Here is an 18,776-nt window from a genome sequence, read left to right as displayed (position 1 = left end):
CGGAGGGCGGCAGGCGGAGTTTGCGTCTGCTGTTTTGGTTGGTCGGGAGTGACGTACCTGGAGCCACTTCCTGGTCTGTCTGCGCTCTGGGAGGAGGTAAACGAGACTGCTGCAGTGTTGTTAGTTTGAACAAAATGGCTGCGAGAGCACTGTCAACGAGAGCTCACTGAACGCCTACCATGACTATCCGCTCCGCTGTCTGGATCCACACAGAATGTATTTCCCCGGAGTCGTTTCTCACTTTGCATTTGCGGTAGCCAGCCCGTCGCTAGTCGTCCAACTGACGACCTAAACAAAATTTATTTTGCACTTTAAAACAAGTTGGCTGGCTGACGGCCGTCGGCTTGCTCTTATACGCGAGAACTCATCAGCGATTTTTGAACGAAAACTGCCTGATTTCTCTGGTTTGCAAAACCTCGCAACGGTCGACGATTTACAACGTCAACCAGCTAACAGTTAGCTTGCATTATTTAGCTGCTTTTAAAAGTCATTTTATTCGTGGGTTTTTGTTTTGTTTTTGTTTTTGTTGTTAGTGTTGCTTCGTTCCCCTCCCCGCCTCCCCACCCCCCTCCGCCTCCCCCCCCCCGTTATATCGTGCCGTTTTAACAAACTGTTTTTCAGCAAGTGTAATTTCTCGGCATATTTAACATTTCTTGCTCAAAGCATACATTGCCGTACTTGCTGTGCGTGTATCTGGCTGAGTGGCCGTTGTTTACCTCGGTATCTTGTCACCAAGCTGCTTCGGCAGCAGTCTGCTTTATCTGCCAGGTCCGACTTTAATTGCGACTGAATCTCTGCTCCATTTCTTTACGGGTAACTTTAGAAAAGATATCGGATAATGCTTTTCTGCATATTTTTTTCTGCCATGCACCGACTTTTCACTGAAAGCTGCCAAAGCTGTGGTTAACGCAAGGTAAGTTTCATTATGTTTCTCTCGTGTGATGAATGTTATTGCTGATCAGTGTTTGAAAATCAAGAGAGAGAGTGGACCGAAGCCAGCTGCAATCTCAAATAAATAGGTAAAATAACTGACTTACTGTATCGCATTATTACTCATGGCTGGCTCTATGATATAATATCTCAGCCCAGTTACAACTACGACGTTAACACTACAGCAAGCAATGTCAAGTGTCACGTAATTAAAACACCCATCGACAATTATCTGCGCTTCTTTGTGGTGTCACAGTTTAAAGATTTCTTCTCAATATTCATGTTATCTACCCTCAGAAATGAGACCGTCTTCCTAGGGAGCACCCAGACACCCAAAGGATTTTTGAAGGGGTTCCCCTGCAACATTTAAGAATGGTGCTTTAATGCGATGTTGCTTCGATAAGAAAACCCTACACGAACTCTCATGTGTTGCTTTGGATATTCATTGCGAGGTTGATGACTATTTACACATTTAGTATGTGTTTTATTTGAAGTGGATTGACATGAATGTCAGGAACTTTTGTGTTATATCATAGCTCTTTCATGATTGGCTGAGTGGACTGGAACACACTCAGTACATGAGAGTGTGTAATGTGAGGGTTTCTTGAACTGACTGAGAGAAATCACCTTTTTCAACGTGTCTGTAGTTATTAGAAGGTAATGATGTGGCAGTTGGCTTTTTTTTTTGATCACATAGTACACATTACAGGTTGACCATTGACAGAGTAGAGCCTTATTATAACGGCAGGACGGTTTTGTGCCTGCACCTTGAAGCTGCAGTGTTTTCTCAGTGTGACACATTCTTATATTTCAGATCCGTTGTCACTCCTTAAGTCTTTGGTTAATTTATTCATAGCATTATCACTACCTATATCTTGCACACTATTGTACATTCCACTACACTAATTCCAAGTACATTATTAAACATAGCTGTCCTGTCTCTCTTCCCTCCTTCCCTCCACCCCCTGGCTTAGTGAGAAAGCCGGAGATACTGATTGAACTGTCGCCTTCCATTGCATCCCCCTTCCCTGCATCCCGTCCCCAGGCACTGGAGTATAGCTTTTAATATCTCCTCCGCGTGTCTTAATTGAAGTACATAATTTCCCGTTCAATTTCAAAACCCCATTTTCATTCCCCCCCTTCTGACATCTCTGTCACCAATGTCTTATCTCTATCGTCACACACCAGTGAGGTGATGAAATGAAAAATGTGAGCGTGCAGCAGTGGCACACATGCATGTACATTTGCAGTCGGATGGGGAGACTGTGTGTGTACCTTATGTGTGTATGCCGTCGCGTCTGTGCCATGTCTTGGAATGTAAGCGTGTTGCCGCAAGTGTTGTGTGTTTGTGTCTGAATCAGCCAGTCAATATACACACACACACGTGGAATGCCAGTTGTTTTTGCCATAGGAGTGTGTGACCATTTATGTCAAACTCACAGCCCCGGCAGTTTGTTAATGCCCTGCTGTTGTTCAGGTTGTGAGCTGCCTCTTGCATACCCTAGACAGCCAGCTGACTCACAGACACACACAGAGCCCTGTTCTTAACCAGGGTCAAGGGTCCTCCTCCCTTCCATGCGCACGCCCATTTTTCCAAAAGGCTGAGGAGTACGCAGTAAGGGGGTGGCTGTGAAAAGATGTTGCAGGGGCCCCTCTGGTGTGTATGTGAAATGAGTGAATAGGAAGAAAAGAAGGACCTAAAGCCTAGTTAGCGGAGGACAGAGTCTGCTAGATTTCTTAAATGCCATATAGTTAGGCTTACCCTACCCAGACATAACTGCTGGGACACCATAGCTTCCACTACAGCCACAGCAAATGACTTATCTGGAGGGCACTAGGGCAAATGGTAGGTGTGTGTAGGTGTAGGGTAGGTCACCAGCGCTGGGCTTATCGCTGAGGAAAGGCGTGTTATGTTGCAATGAAGATGTCAGCAGTGCATCTCCTTTTGAACTTCCTCACACATGTTTAGTCTACAGGCTACAATAAAAGGTTTTCTTTGTTACTTTCGGTTCTACGGGAATACATAAACGATCTACTGGGAGAACAAGGAGTGCATGGATATAGTCTGTCAATGTAGGCCAACATCTGCAAATCGAGATGGATACAGACATTTCAGAACTCTAAATTATCTCAATCTTGGGGTGTATAATTGAAAACCAGTGCAACAAGATCAAAAAATGAGAAATTTACTCACTGAGGCCCAGACTCAATGAATTATATTACTTATTTAGCCATTTTGGCAGCGCACTTGCACAAAACCCATAACCCATGTTGGCTCCAGATCCAACCAGGCTCTTGGCATCTAGACATTGTTTTGATTAGACTGTATTATAACAAAGCTATGAGGACAAACCCTGGCAGGAACCACATCTACAGCTCCTTATCACAGAGGAGGCAGAGTCATTTGTTTAAAAGGAAACTGACGCTTGCTTCCCCTTGTCTGACCCTTTACAGACAACATGAACACTAGTCCAGTCTTCAGGTTGCCATCATTAGCCTGGTTACCACTACAGTGTCAAATGTAACTGGGATGGGTCTGCTATGTCCTATGCCACCGTATCCCCCATACACAGTTTTAGGTCTATCTCTCAATTTTCTTTTTTCAAACAGTAGTTAGTCTATTTGCCCTGGAGACAAATAAACAAAAAGTTATTTCTATCTGACATTTTGTGTTTGCTCTGGTAAATCCCACAAAAGTGTTTTGTTTTTGTATGTCTATGTTTGTGGTGTAATGGTGATTGGTGACTCGGTCTGCATGGTCTCAGCCGGGGTTCACTTCAGGTCTGACACTAATCTGCTTTGGTTTGAAACAGTGATCTCATGTTATGATAGTCATACTCTTATCTTGTAGTGCTCCCAGACCAGCATTCAACACTTCCTAATTGCAAGTGTTTAAGCTCAGCATTTTTAATACTTTTTAAATGTTTTTTTTAATAATGCATAGTTTTTCATAAGATTTAAAGTATAGTTTCAGTCCCGTGTGAAGGATATTTGCATAGTTCTGTATGTTAAGACAAACACGGGTTGACCTCCTGTGCATTAATATGTCCTACACAGGACTTTTGCATGAAATAGAGTTGTAACCAAAGAGTCCTATGGGTGTTGGTGTGTTTGAGGGGTGTCTGTAACCCCCACCTTCATGTCCAACTTGTGTGCCAATGGCGAGGGCAGAGCTTATGGGGCCGACCAGGGGTAAGCCAGGACGGGATGGAAGCAGGGGGATGGGGGAGGCAAAGCTGAAACCGGCGAGCTGCTGCCTGTGAGTCTTGGCAGGGGTCCAGGGGAATGTTCAATGTGCCGAGGTTTGTTGGGGGGCCTCCTTCCCTCCCTCTGCTCAATGTCGGCTAATTGGAGGGACGTTGAGAGAAGGAGAGGACCATCACATGGAAGATGACAGAACATATGCAGGACATCCAACCTACAGTGTTTCTTTTTTCATGCTCCAAACCGACATTAGACAGCCTTACCTATTACGTAAAAGGACTTAGGCTTTACGGCACTTCCAAAGCCTTCAGTTAGGGCTATGTAAATAGCACTACCATGCTCTGCTTGCCCCAATGCTGAGTCCATGTCTTAGGCTGTTTAAGCTAAGGCCATTCATTTGTTTGGAGTTTTTTTTATCGTCTTAATCAACTTGAATACAATCAATGAATTTCAAGTGTTTACTTTCACTTGGTGTGTTTTGATTGTTAGAGCACATTTTAAGGACTTAGTTTGACTAAACAGAATAGCTGGAAATGATCAACAAAACATTTCTTGTGATGTTTGAGTTTGAGCCGTACATTTTCTTCATCTCTGCTGTCGTCTCAGCAGCTTTACAGAGGGGGCTGTCACTTACATCTATCTCCTTACATTTTCTTGTCTTCATCTCTGTCCTTCTTACATCTGAACAGGCTGATCTCTTGTCTCTCTTTTAAAGTCTATGTAATTGCTTACACTGTTGACAGCCAGGGAATTGTTGATTGACAATTAGCACGTGTGTATGTATAGGGGGGAGGCATGTCAAAGTAACCTTGAGGGGAGTATAGCTCATCCGATTAGCTCACTTGTCTTGGTTAGCATGCATCACGCGTAGGATTGTGTCCTTTGATTTAGTTTGCCTTCTGATATTGACAGTTTGATGGTGGCATTGAAAACAGAAGTTAAAGACCATTTTCAGTCCCTACTTATGTCCCCAAGATCAGTTAAGAGATGCACAAACGACAGCAGTGAACCAAGTTTTGCCTGTTTCCTGAACACGTCACTACATTGCTTTAATAACATCTTGACATCCACAGAAAAGCCATCAATGCATTTGAGAATATCTCTAAATAAGTCAACGTAAGGGTTGTGATGGCCTAGTGGTACGGCTTCCAAACAGAACACCGAAAGGTTGCAAGAGGATAAGAGCGTCTGCTAAATGACCTGTGATGTAATAATACACAGGAAACGTAACATCTGCTACTTGATAGATCTGAATATCAGATCTGTGTATGTATATATTGTATACTGCTATGATTAGCTGCAGCCTGATACACTGTAGGCTGAATGGTGATCAAACTACAGTTTGAATCGCTAACAACCAATGCTGTCGTACGAAGCCTAATTAATAAATGCCAATGTACCTTTTTAGAGGTGCTTAGTTTTGGTCTTTGGTAAAAAAAAAAGTTTGAGGAACTCCTGCTTCAGGTTAATCATGAGAGGTCAGGCATTGTATAAATGCTAATAGCACCTCATAACTATCCAGACCTTTTAGACAGGGAGAGTCACCCCGGAAGCCTCTAAACTGCCAGGCGGGCACACAGATTAAAACAAATATGCATGCATATGCAGGCCATGCACAACCACTTATTCTCATAAGTGAAGACTAACGCATACACCAACACACTTGGCTTGACAGCTTCTTCTTGAATTCAATAAGCTTTAGCTGTGGTGCTGGCAGGGAGCAGGCCTGCTTGGTCTTGTGCATTGTGCTGTTTTTCTATTTAATGAGCTGCCATCGTGTTAAAGTTTCATATCGACTTGGCAGAGGAAGCAGCCGAGACACCGAGAGCTAATTTTCTGGAGGCAAACCTCAAAGCTGTTATTTATAACACAGGTCTGCCTCCCTCACTATCTGAGTCTTTGACTTTCTTTCTCCATCTTGCGTCGCCCTTCATCACTGGTCTCCACCCACCCGTTCGCCCTCAATCAGTCCCTCGTCTACAGCTTCCAACAACCAAGACTATTTCCGCCACAGTTCACTGAGCAAGTCCAGTCTAGTAGCAATAAAGTGTGCTGTATATCTTCAAAAGCCGCTCTCTCCACCTGCTGAAAGCAAAGCTGGTATGCACTGAATGCTTACAAACCAAGCGGCCAGTGAGACTATTAGTGTGACTGAGGGATGGAAACACACTCGCAACACCATTGTTATTGCTGCTTATCAACTGTGGAATTTACCGGCTTGTTTTCTCCAAGCCTTTCAGGTCGAGTGCACACAAATGCACACCCACACACATTTGTGGTGAGTATTTGAGGTATTGAACAGCAGTGGCAGGTTTTGGGGAATTATTCCCCAGGTAAGGGCTGTTCATGATAATGTTCCATGTAATAAGGCTCAGGAGAATCCTGTGGCTTCTCTAATGCCACAGGAATGGGTGGCTGGCTGAATGGTAATGTTGGTGGGAGAGTCAATTTACCACATTCTGTGCCCACAGAACCTGACCATATTACTTTTTTTTTTTTGCTGAGAGAGGAAAGTCTCTCCTTCTTCCTCTTCTTCCTCTTCTTCCTCTTCCTCCTCTCTCCTCTCCTGAGCCTTTTTGATTGGTGTTGTGTCTGCGGTTGATCTGACAGCCTTTCAAAACTCGTGAAGCTGCATGTTTTCCTTGCAGCTCTCCCCCTTTTCAAGTTCTCTCTCGGCGTCTCTCTTCCTTTGTCTCGCTCAGTCCTCACATGAGCGCAGCTCTTTTTACTCCCCCTTTTTTTTTTTTTTTTTTTTTTTTTTTTTTTACATCACCCTGGCATGGTTTTCCCCCTCACCCCTCGCTTTTCTCCCTGCATCTCTAGATCCTAGCGATCAAGGTGCATGGATATTTCGGTTCCTCTTTCTCCCCCCTTCTTGCACCCTCCCGTTTCTCCTTGTCTGCCAGCCTCAATAGTGCTCCGTTCAGTTTTTTCTCTTTTTTTTTCTCTCGACTCCTCCATTTCTCCAGTGAGGATTCTTTCTGTCTTTTCCCTCTTCCAGCGTAGTCTCTCTTCTTTCTCTCTGTGCCCTGTCTGGTTCTCCGGCGGCTGTCGTTCTTAATTGGTGTTGCTCTGCGTCTGCTTTCATCCTCCGCCTGTTTTTTCCCCTTCCTCTCACCACCCCCCCCTCTCACCACCCCCCACCCCATCCTCGTCTTCCCTTCTCCTCCTCCCACCTCCATCTCCTCTGCATCCTTGGCGGAAAAAGACAGGCATCAGACAGACTGCCTCTTGCCTGTGTACATCAAGCTTCCCTGTGAGCTGTGTGTTTTTATGTGACTGGGTTTGTGTGTGTTGTGAGTTTCTAGCCCCCTTCATTCCTGTACAGTGTGTTCCTGTTGTCATGCCTCCTTCTATATAGCTTAGCGCTATAGTCCCAGGATACGGAACTGTTTTGTGCAGCCCAGGAAGAGAGGATCTTGCCTCATTATGCAATTTCTTCACAATTTCCCAGCGGCCCTAGTTTGGTTAGACTTGGGATGTTTTCTTACTCAACTCTGTATTCTTAAGAAGAGCCACAAGGTCAATGTGAGAACACTGTTGAGGTTTTAAAAAGTAGAGCTCTCATATGTTGTATTTCCTGTAGAATTGCTTTATAAATGTGAGGTGATGGTGGTAATTTTGCCTATTCTAGCATCAGCTCCAGTAGATTGTTGTATTATTAAAAGTTGGATGAGAAGATGAATATCATTAATTTTTTTACTATCTATGCATCCAATACAAAGGTAGCTTCATGCTTTACCTACCTTAGCTAAGCTAGCCTAAACCTGGCAGAGGTCGATTCAAACAACTAAAAGCTATTTAAATGTTATGTTGTATTTATTACATGTTTGTAGAAATAGAAAAAAAGAGACTGAGGTTGTGGTTTAACGCGTTGTTAGCTTGTGCATTGAAGCACATTTATAACCAACAGACTGAAGCATCTGCCAGCTTTGCATACATTAGCAACTTTGGACAATACTCAGCTGCCTCTTGGATATATTGGTGAACAGCTTGCTAGCTAAGATGATACATAACACAAATAAAGCAATTTCGCTTTTGCTGGGAAGCATATATTTTCACTTTCATTGAGGCGAGCTGGGGTTTTAGTTTTTGAGCTACGTTGGGCTAAATTCACCACGGAGCTATCTTGCATTGATATTTATCGTATCAAAACTTTAGGTAAGGTAGCATATGAGCAAATGTTGTTTTGATATTTCTTTCCTCATGTTTTGTTTTTAGGGTCAAGAGTTAAGGAATTAACTGGTTTAATTATTGCCAACGTTGTGTTGACCTAAGGTGATCTTAGCCCCTTTTAATACAAGAGAAGACTGAGACACACTGTGGCCATGTAGGTCAGTAACCTCAAAACAGGACATATTTTGCCTAATTGCAGTGTCACACTGCCGGCGAGTGTAAACCTGATGCTGCAAGGCAGCACAGAGACACCGGGTCAGTGCTGTGGAGGTGCTAGTGTCAGCACTACTGAGTGAGAGAGACGGGGAGAGGCAGGTAAGGATATATGTGGGGCAAAGGAGGTCAAGAGGGAAGCTAACTTTGGCAATGACTACGTCAGCTCAAAAGACAACTGTCCGCTCACTCACTCATTTCGCATAACTGCCCCCAACATTACAGTAACAAAAACAACAATTTAACTGTAAGCCTTCCATAGTGTATTGACGCCTGTGAAATTAGATTGTTGTTGTTGTTGAAAGTAGATATTGTTGTGCATTTGTACTCTCTGTCCTCTGTGACAGCAGCAGCAGCAGCAGTAACCAAATAGGGTAGATCCGCTATCATCTGGGGGGTAAAAGGTGAGACTGCCAGGATGACACGGTCAGCCGAAGTGGAGAGGCTCTATCACTACTAGCAACTGCTGGGGAAGGAAAAAATCTAACGCACTGTGTGAAATGGCAAAAGCCAGTTTCTTCCCACTTATATCCCCCATCCCTTTCTCTGCTAACATGCTGTCACTGTGTCTCCGCTCAGAGAATGACTGAGAAATACACTACTGCACATACTACACATGCTGCATACAATTATCTGAATGCACACAAGCACCCACACATAGTTTGAGCTCCTATTTATTACTTGAGGGCTGCCTTCCCCGAGCTGCTGAGATAGCACAATGACGCACACACAGACTCCTCAGTATGAAAAATAGGACTGTCTGAATGCAAGAGAGAGGAGGGAGAGAACAGGGAAGAAGAGAAAATCCAGATGGAGGCAAAAAAAAAAACGGATTGTAAGGATATCTCCTTTTCTTTTCTTTTATCCTGCAGCCATGGGTTCCCCAGGGTTTGGCTCTAAACTCAATGTTGACAAGTGTTCAATGTCTCTCCTCCTCCGTCTCTCTCTATCTCTCTCTGCCCATCTGTATGTCTGTCTAACCCCTGTCTACTTTCACTCTTTCCTTTACTGCCATAGGGACATTACCCCACCATCATAGAGTCTCTGTGAGGCCTCTCCTGTCTTTTTGATTGACAGCTCCCTCCCCCTGCCAGTGGGCAGAACAGTGGGAGGCAGGCCTTTTATTAATCTTCTGTTATGGGTGTTATGATTCATTCATACATTCTGATTTTGATTCATTTCCAGGCTCTGTGTTGGCACATTTTGTATTGTGTGTTTACCTGTCAGAGAAACTAAACATTAATTAACATAAGTGCTTCAACTAATGACTTTCATAATCGATTTAATGTCAGTTTTCTATTTTATTTATTAAATAAAGTAGTTGTTTTTTATGTCAGAAAGTTGACTTGTTTTGTCGGATAAACAGTCAAATATCAATCTTGAACTAGCAAGTGTTTGACATTTTGCTTAAAAAAATACTTTAAATGATGAATTGTCGGACCAATGTTATTAGGCAAGAAGATCAACTGAGGATTTAGAATTGTCTAACATTTGGTGCGACAGAAGTACACTCCTGTAAGGCGAGGAGGCGGATTGACTGCAAGTCATTTGAGGTTTGATTATTGTGCAACTGCAAATGCAGTGCAACAATCTTTCAAAGAAAGTCATGTCCTTTTAAGTTCACAAGGATGGTGTGTGTGTGTGTGTGTGTGTGTGTGTGTGTGTGTGTGTGTGTGTGTGTGTGTGTGTGTGTGTGTGTGTGTGTGTGTGTGTGTGTGTGTGTGTGTGTGTGTGTGTGTGTGTGTGTGTGTGTGTGTGTGTGTGTGTGTGTGTGTGTGTGTGTGTGTGTGTTCTTAGCAGGATGGCCAGCAAATAGGTGTAGACCATTACTTTAGACTGACATGAAAGATGATCAATTTGTATTCGCACGTTTTAGAAAGTGGTTTCATTGATTTGATATGACATAGTGCCATATTATAGATTAGTGTCCATTGCACTTAGGGAAGACTACACGCACACACATTATGTCCCTATGGCCCAGCTCATGGGCCTTTTTACGTTGTCTTACTTTCAGTCCTTCAATCCCTCGTCTCTCTCTCGCTGTCTCTGTCTCTTTCTCTTTCTCTGTCTCTCTCTTTCTCTCTCTTTCTCTCTCTCTGTGTCTCTCTCTTTCGGTCTCTCTCTGTCTCTGTCTCTGTCTCTCTCTCTCTGTCTCTGTCTCTCTCTCTCTCTCTCTCTCTGTCTCTGTCTCTGTCTCTGTCTCTCTCTCTCTCTCTCTGTCTCTGTCTCTCTCTCTCTCTCTCTCTCTCTCTCTCTCTCTCTCTCTCTCTCTCTCTCTCTCTCTCTCTCTCTCTCTCTCTCTCTCGTGCCTTTTTTTTTCTTTCTCATTCATTCCACCTTCTCCTTTTACAGTTTTTCACTTTTAAGGAAAGTGTTTCTCAGAAGTGCCTGACATGATGACATATGAGGTGAAAAAGTATTTTCCAGGCAGAGAGAGTGCACTTTAGCTCTGCACTGTGTGTGTACTGGCGAACATTAATGTGCATTTTTGTGTGGAATATATCTTTTTGCAGACAATGTGAATGTCATGTAAAGTGTGTGATGTGCTCGGGTCTACATAATAATATAAGCAGTTGAGCCTTTCTCCTTCGTGCTTCACTCATTACTCTTTCCCTTTCTTGTTGGACAGCTGAGAGAAGCTAGCTACAGAAGGAAGAGAACCATTTGATGGAAGAAAAGAGAAAGAAAAAACAAGAAGAAAAGACCAAGACGGACGTCGCTCAGAAAAAGGTGAAGGTGAAAATGACGCACATGGTCATACTGCACACACTGCATATCTATTTTGAGTATACCAGCAGGCACTTAAAGTTGGCACTGTAGGTGTGTGTGCTGTCCTTCAATCTTTTCTAATCAATGGCTTTTTAATCAAAATCAATAGCACAGTGAAGCAACAACAACTTTACTTTACTCAGTAACACCGGCCCTTTTCCTGTTGAATGAAGTCTAGGTTTTTTCTATAGCCCTCTTTGTACATTCACAGCTTTGAATGGTTTTTTTAACATCACCCTCACTGTATTAAGTTCCTAACTCTATTTCTTTCTTTCCCTGCAGGCTGCTGATCAGAAACCCAAAGGTGAGTGTCATGATTAAGTAAACTGCACCCTCTCATCTACCTCTATTTTCAAAAAACTACATTCCAACCACTGATACGCATTAATCAGCTCTGATTAACACCTACTGACCCGTAAATACACACACACACACACACACACAAACACACACACATACACACACACACACATACACATTATTCACGGATTACACACACATGGCGTTTAGCATTCTCGTACACAGATGGACACACACATTTTGCACATGCATGCACAATTGTGCCATTTGACTCTGTTTCACAAACATACACACACAGCAGAGCAAATACAGTGGAGTCTAATGCAGAATGATGCAGAGTGACACCCAGTACGCCCGCAGCACCAGGCAGTGAAGCGTGAGGGCACCCAGACAGCACACTGAATGTGGTGTGGGTAGAGGGATGCGGGGGGGGGGAGGGAGAGTGGAGGAAGAGTGGAACAAAAGAAGAGCATGAATTTCAGCTGAAATGCAGAGAAAGAACAGTGTCCTCACATGCCCCTGGTGTTCGCTTAGCAAAAATACATCTTGCTGTGAATTTTTGTTTAAATCTTTACAAAATAGTTTCCTCTGCTCAGTTCCTTCAAAATAAGGAAAATGTTGCACTTAAGAAATATATAATGATAATAAATGTGTGAGGGAGTGAGCCAGATTCTAAGCAGAGGATGTAGGAGTCCCTTTCCTCTTCCTGTTGTCCTGCACCCTGTAGGCTTTTAGACCTGAATTTCCATGCGTCTTGGCCAGAGCTAATTATCACGCATAGCATCCTGCTTTGTTGTCTTTTCACCGATCACCACTCTGGTGTAATTCCTGCGTTTACAGTTGGATATGATATCATTTCCCGAAAATCCTTTTTTCAAAGATTTGGGTGCAGACTGCACATAATTTGAGCAAGGTGGCCACCTTCTAAATCCTCCTGGTGTGTCTGTTACCGCCCGCGCTTATCCTCCCGCAGTGTGCGCAGCAGCTTGGCCATCTGGGTGTAACTGTTGGGCTTTAACAAAGGTCACCACAGCTTGCCTTGTACTCTGACCTGTCTGTATAATTTCCCTCCCTGTGTTTCACTGCCCTGTGAGCTTGGCCTATTATCTAAGTTTCAAAGCCTCCACACAAAGCTAGCTGCTACCGATTTGAATACGCATTTAATGCCACTGTTCTTATGCCTGAGTGATTCAAGACGGAAATACTTTCAGACCTGTCTGGGCTTTATTAAAATGCAAAGATAACCATTGTCGTACCCTGAGAAAGGGTCCTCTTCACAAGTAGTTATTAGAGATCAACAGGAGAGAACAAGCATATTTTATAGAGTGCAGCATTTTTTTTAACTGTCATTTAAACAAGGCAGATTTGCTGAGCATGAATGCTCTTTTCTAGGAATTCACACCTGGAAGCTTCTCTCTCACAACCACAGTCTCATCTGTTGGCCACTGAACAACTGTACTTGAGCGGTTGGGTTTAAATGCCATGCAGTATGTTAGTGATGGTGATGAGGCAGGGTTGAGTGCTGATTTTTATTCGTCTACCTAGGCTGATGAGTAAGTAATGGCTGGTTAGGTTTTTTTGTTGCATATATAATTTAGCATTAGAGGTTTGTGGTTGTCAGATGTTGCCAATCCAAAGGATTATGTGGGCAACAATAAATGCCACACAAACCATCCGTTGGGGCCTCTGCATGCAGTACGGTGTCTGCTTCTGTGCATGTCTCTGTATGTTGTTTGTCCTTTAAATATTCAGTTGTAGCCAAAGTATTTCAACAGTGATTTTTTTCTTCTTGTTTTGGCTCTGTACCGCAGCACGTTGGATTTGAAATGAAACTACCATGAGTTTAAAGTGAGCAGACACTTGGTATCTTCCCTGGTGGTGCTCTGACAGGCCTGTGCTGCAGCTGCACCGTATTGCTTGTTTCAGGGGCCTTTTATTTAGATGGAGGTCAGGTACAACATTGTAGTGTGAGTCTGTGTGTATGTATGTATGTGGTCTGTACCAAGGGTTACTGACAAGAGCGGCAAAGGAAATGCTGAGAGTCAGAGAGGAAGTATTGAAGACTCTGCCTGTGAGAGAGGCCCACGGACAGGGGCACAGCTATGAACAAGGAGGGAGGAGGAAAGGGGAAACAAAGAGTAAGCAAGAGGAAGTGTAACAGGGCGTTCTGGGGCCAGATAAAAGCAAAAATGAAGGAAGGAAAGGGAGGAAAGAAAGTAATGAAGCAGTGAGCACTTTAGACGAGTGCCAAAAATGACCGTCGGGAGTCAATGACGGTGCTAATATAGAAGAGAACTAATGACATGGACATTTGTTTTATGGTATGTTTAATGAGACATGGAGAGAGAAAGGGACATAGAATGAGAAACTGATTGTGTGTACGTACTGGTTGCTCATGCAAACAGAAAGATAGAGAAAACAGGAGACTAATCGTTCAGTGAGCCATCAGGACCTCTAACTTTGCTCCCATCTGCAATATCTCTTAAAAGGAAGGTGGCATCAACTGGAATGAGTTGAGTTTTCATGCGTGACTCTAAATAATAAAGGTGTGTGTATATGCAGGCGGGGAGAAAATCAGTATGCAGTCAGTGATTTGTGTCTTTCCATCCATATCAGTGAATTCTCCCTTCCTTATACACTCTCAGAAATTCATAGACACATTCACACCACCTCCCCCATCCCCATCGCCTTTTTCTGCTTTCCTATCTTCAGGCCTCCTTGGTCCCAGGCATTTCAATTTGTTTGCGGTAATCGATCTCGGCCTGGCGCGTTCATATGTATGAAAATGAGATAAAGCTTCGGAGCAGTGGAATTAACTTCTCTGCCCCCCATTAGGCAGAGCTTCACCGAACGCAGGGTTCCAGGACGCAGTGTCCCACTGCCCCAACCCACCTCCCCCACACACGCACAGGCTGGACATCTGATGCAGGGCCCTCCCTCCCTCCCTCCTCCCTCCCTTCTGGCCCCCATTACCTCAGAGGGATGCTGATTATTCACCCCCAGCACACACGCAGCTTCATCACAATGTCTGCCACCACTGCAATCACAATCAGTCAGTTTGAGACTGCTACACATATTTGACAAAATCATGCACATGCCAAGATGCATATATACACACACACACACACTTACACACACACACACACACACAAGGAGGACTGAATAATGAGTATCTGTCAAGCTGCAGATGTGTGTTCCTAGATTCCCACAGTCATGAAGCAAATGCGTACATTGTAGAATTGCAAGGCAGCAAAGGCAATAATTTACTAGCCATGCTGGCTTTTAGTTGCACAGACACAAACGCACAAAGATTATTAAAGTTAGCAGGAAGTTACACAAATGCAATTCATGAAACAGGCGGCTACACGCAGATACAGAAAGCCACAATAATACCACACTGTTGCATCCCCACACCTCGATAATCAGGAAATCTGCATTTTCGCTGCTGAAAGGTTAGAGAACAAATGTAATGCCCGTCGCAGCCTCGTCACCGTCTCGTCCCTCACTTTCCTTCTGCACCGGCTGTTTCATTTCACCGACGCTATGCTCGGACCCGGCGACCACATCTGAGGAGAAACATATTTACACGGTGTCACCACGGTGATAACAGCATTATGTTTTTTCAAAGAGGCGAGACGCGCACATAAACACAAGTGTGTCATATAATTCTGTATTGGATTAATTTGCAATTTCACATGCTATTAATTGCGTCAACACTTTTGAAAGGGAATTTCACGAATCGCAATCTAATTAGAGGCTAATTTACTTTAGCATTCAGACTGCTTTTCTCTTCTGTTAACCACATTTATAAACACTCAATGAATTAATAGTGAATAGCTGGTGAATTACATCCTGTGGATTTATGACTGCCAAGCATAATTGTTTTTCCTCTAAACCCCCCCCCCCCCTCCCCCCGTATGCTCACCCCACTTGCATGTCAAGTGCTAGAGGAGAGTGTGGTATGGAGGGAGAGAAAGGGGGCACAGAGAAAGGAAACAAGAGGGGCGCACAAACTCAAACAATGCTTTCCTCTCTGCGTATTCATGTTGTATGATCACTCACAAGCTGCTGACAAGAGAGTCCATTCGGTGCCTCTCCCCCATCACCTCCGGCTCCCCCGACAGGCAGCGGCTTCATGTCAAATATCAGGCAGATTAATAGGATGTAGCTCAACTGATAGATATGAATGAGAGTTCAGCCTGTGCTTTGAAGCCAATGTATTCACATATATATTTGACTGTAAGGTTCAAAGACGGGCATTGGGGCTCCTCTCGCTCTTTCCCTCAGGCCATTATCAAAGAATAATATAGTGCCTGGACTTTTTTTTCTTCTTCTTCTACCAGTTGAATTTGGCTTGATGAGATTGTTTCTATTAATTGTATGTAGTGTATGGTTATAATGCCTTGGAATATTAGTATAAGTATGAGAAATTCACATTGGGACATTGGCTATGAGTGGTACTCCATCTGCCTACTGTGTTCCCCCATGCTCTAATAACCCTGGGGCTCTTGACTGTGGAATACTACCTCTTTGATTTAAAGAGGCCCTAAAATGTTTAAGAGACCATGCATCATGCTACATATCTATCAAATTCAAAAGACGTGTATCCCTAGGAAGTTGTTGCCCTCAGGCACTGACCTCGGATGGAGGTGTAGTATGATCCTGTTAAAGCTCTTTACCCAGAGAGAGAGAGAGAGCGAGAGAGAGAGAGAGAGAGAGAGAGAGAGTTAGGGCTGAAAAGCAAAAAAGGAGTTTCTTGGGTCAACTCTTTCATAATCTTAACAGGCCTGAGAGGCACAGCTGAGACGAACAACCCAGACTTGAGGGAGAAATAAATAGAGGGGGCACTAATTAGAGAGAGAGGGTGGAAGAGGCGTGGTATGGGAAGAGGTCACAGGAGGCACAGGGGGGTCACAAGGCAAGCGGAGGTGAGTTAGGAAACTCTGTCTCTATAGCAACGTTATAGGGAAGGGTAAGGGGTGAGAAATGTTGCCTTTAATTCTGTGTGTGAGTGAGGGTGTTTTGGGTTTTTTTTTCTCCACTAATACTGACAGATGGGACATCCATAGAGGCACACCCACTTGACCCTTCCCCTGTGTGCATAAACACGCACATACATTTGCCTTCTGTGACTAAAAGGTCCTCTTGGTTACCGTGTCAAAACAGCCAAGTGTCACGATAAAGAGCGGTAGTCACAGATCTTTGTGGATTGTGGATCAAAGGTATTGAGTAGTGTAATGAGTAACTACATCCATAGAAGGGGAAGCTACATATTGCTCTTGAAATGAGTAAGCCGCCTAAATCTGCTTCGACAGAGAATTTGCAGAAGGAAATAAGAGGCGGTGATCTAGAGAAGGTCGTGAACTCCAAACTCGTATAGCTTTCAGTGTGCGTGCACTTCATGCACTCGGCAAAGACATCTATTCAAGCCTCCATATTGTTTTTGATCCGATTTTCTTTTCTTTTTTTCCATAATCTAAAAGAAAACATGCACACAATTGTACACCTCTTTAAAGCCAGTACAGCAGAAGGTATACAATTGTTGTTCATCGGCAAACATTTTCCTTCCCTTCCGTACGTCTTAGCTCTTATTGGATTAAGAAATGCACCATTGTGTAGGGCATATAGGCCTGTGTGTTGTGTCCATCCCTCCCCCTTCTATAAACATGGCTGCATAATAAAGTGGCTCCACAGACAATAGACAGAAGAGATGTGGGAACCTGCGCTGCCTGGCACCAGACTCAGGGAACCAATCACAGTAGTTCTTTACAATACAAGAGATACTCTTCCTTCTTTCTCGTTAAGCCTTGTTTATGGATTTTTCTCTATATTTGATTCCTTCATGCATTTCCCTCTGCCTTGTATGTTCCCCCCTCCCCACACCTCTTCATCCAATCTCACTTGTTCGCTATGTTCATGCAGTTGCACTTTCTCTCACTCTCTCTCTCTCTCTCATTGTGTGTAATTAACCATTTAGTGTGAAAGAGGGCTGTAATTAAAAGTTTGGTGCAAGGTTGCAGAGTGGGCCTCAGCTGGAGGGTTTAATGGAATTTACAGTGCACTTGATACAAATGCTAATTTAATTGTCTCTCCTTTTCAACTTCAATTAAATATACTAAGGCCACCGCGTTACAGTCTACGTTTTCTCTACACAACTCTTTGTGCGAATAGATATTTAGAAAATATGTTTGATATTAGAAGCTGTCAATTCGTAATCATAGAAAGAAACGTCACCTACAGTAAGGGTTTAATAAACAGACAAGCCTGCAAAGCTGTTAGTCGTTCAGTTGAGTTGAAATGCAGTTTCAGCTTCGCTAATCAGCTGTGTGGATTTCATTGCCTTTCATAAAATGTAATCTAAGGGATTTCCTCACTCCCCCCCCCCCCCTGGCAGTCCTTTTCTATAACCCCCAACTCTTCAAAAGCATTTATCATGGATGAAGAAAAGATCTCTCCTCCTCAAAATAAAAGACGTGTCTGTCAGTAATGTATTTATGTTTGTTCTGGGCAGAGGGGCGCTGTGCCTCTCGCACATACTATTCGTCTCACCTCCTTACACAGACTGCAAACACGCTCCTTCCTTCTCAGGAGAACATTAATTCTCACTGATACACTTGTTAAATACAGATTACACCATAGATGGTTACACATTACCCAGCTGGATAGTGTTATGTCGGCACTTTTCTTGAAATCTTTTTTTTTTCTTCTTCCTGCCAGCATAGAATAATGTGATTGAACATGTGTGTGACAATATGGTTTTGAATGGATTGTGTTTCTTTTAGAGAATTATGTCATTTCTTGTGCAGCAGATATTAGATGTGGTCATCGGCGACATAAGGGAGTTGCAGCATGGATGCATCCTTGTTACTACAACAACATAAACACAGGCTGTATGAAGCACGCTCAAGCTCAAGCTCTGGGGACTTGTGTGTCTGTCTTCTGGGTTCATCTGCTGCCTGTACCAGACTGGCAGCAGAAATAAACAGTGAGCTGACCGACTAACATATTTGTGTCTTTTTGACTTTAGCACGTTTTGTGTGTGTGTGTGTGTGTGTGTGTGTGTGTGTGTGTGTGTGTGTGTGTGTGTGTGTGTGTGTGTGTGTGTGTGTGTGTGTGTGTGTGTGTGTGTGTGTGTGTGTGTGTGTGTGTGTGTGTGTGTGTGTGTGTGTGTGTGTGTGTGTGTG

At 43.6% G+C, this 18,776-nt stretch overlaps 1 protein-coding gene across 2 annotated transcripts in view; it reads left to right on the top strand.

Annotated features, from left to right (window-relative positions):
* Positions 1 to 580: 580 nt before the first annotated feature.
* The window catches only part of tnrc6c2 (trinucleotide repeat containing adaptor 6C2), a 51,037-nt gene continuing 32,841 nt past the window's right edge, over positions 581 to 18,776 (top strand). The window contains exons 1-3 of one of the 2 annotated variants that reach the window (XM_029435881.1): positions 581 to 913; positions 11,153 to 11,253; positions 11,575 to 11,596. In XM_029435881.1, the coding sequence (XP_029291741.1) occupies positions 11,191 to 11,253; positions 11,575 to 11,596 (85 nt within the window). In that variant the 5' untranslated portion in view covers positions 581 to 913; positions 11,153 to 11,190. The remainder of the gene's footprint in view (positions 914 to 11,152; positions 11,254 to 11,574; positions 11,597 to 18,776) is intronic. The other variant, XM_029435867.1, reaches the window with a different exon arrangement.

The sequence above is a fragment of the Cottoperca gobio genome, chromosome 1 (assembly GCF_900634415.1).
Source record: "Cottoperca gobio chromosome 1, fCotGob3.1, whole genome shotgun sequence".
Classification (NCBI taxonomy): Eukaryota; Metazoa; Chordata; class Actinopteri; order Perciformes; family Bovichtidae; genus Cottoperca; species Cottoperca gobio.
Note: the sequence above shows the minus strand (reverse complement) of the source record. Positions and strands in the feature narration are given on the sequence as shown.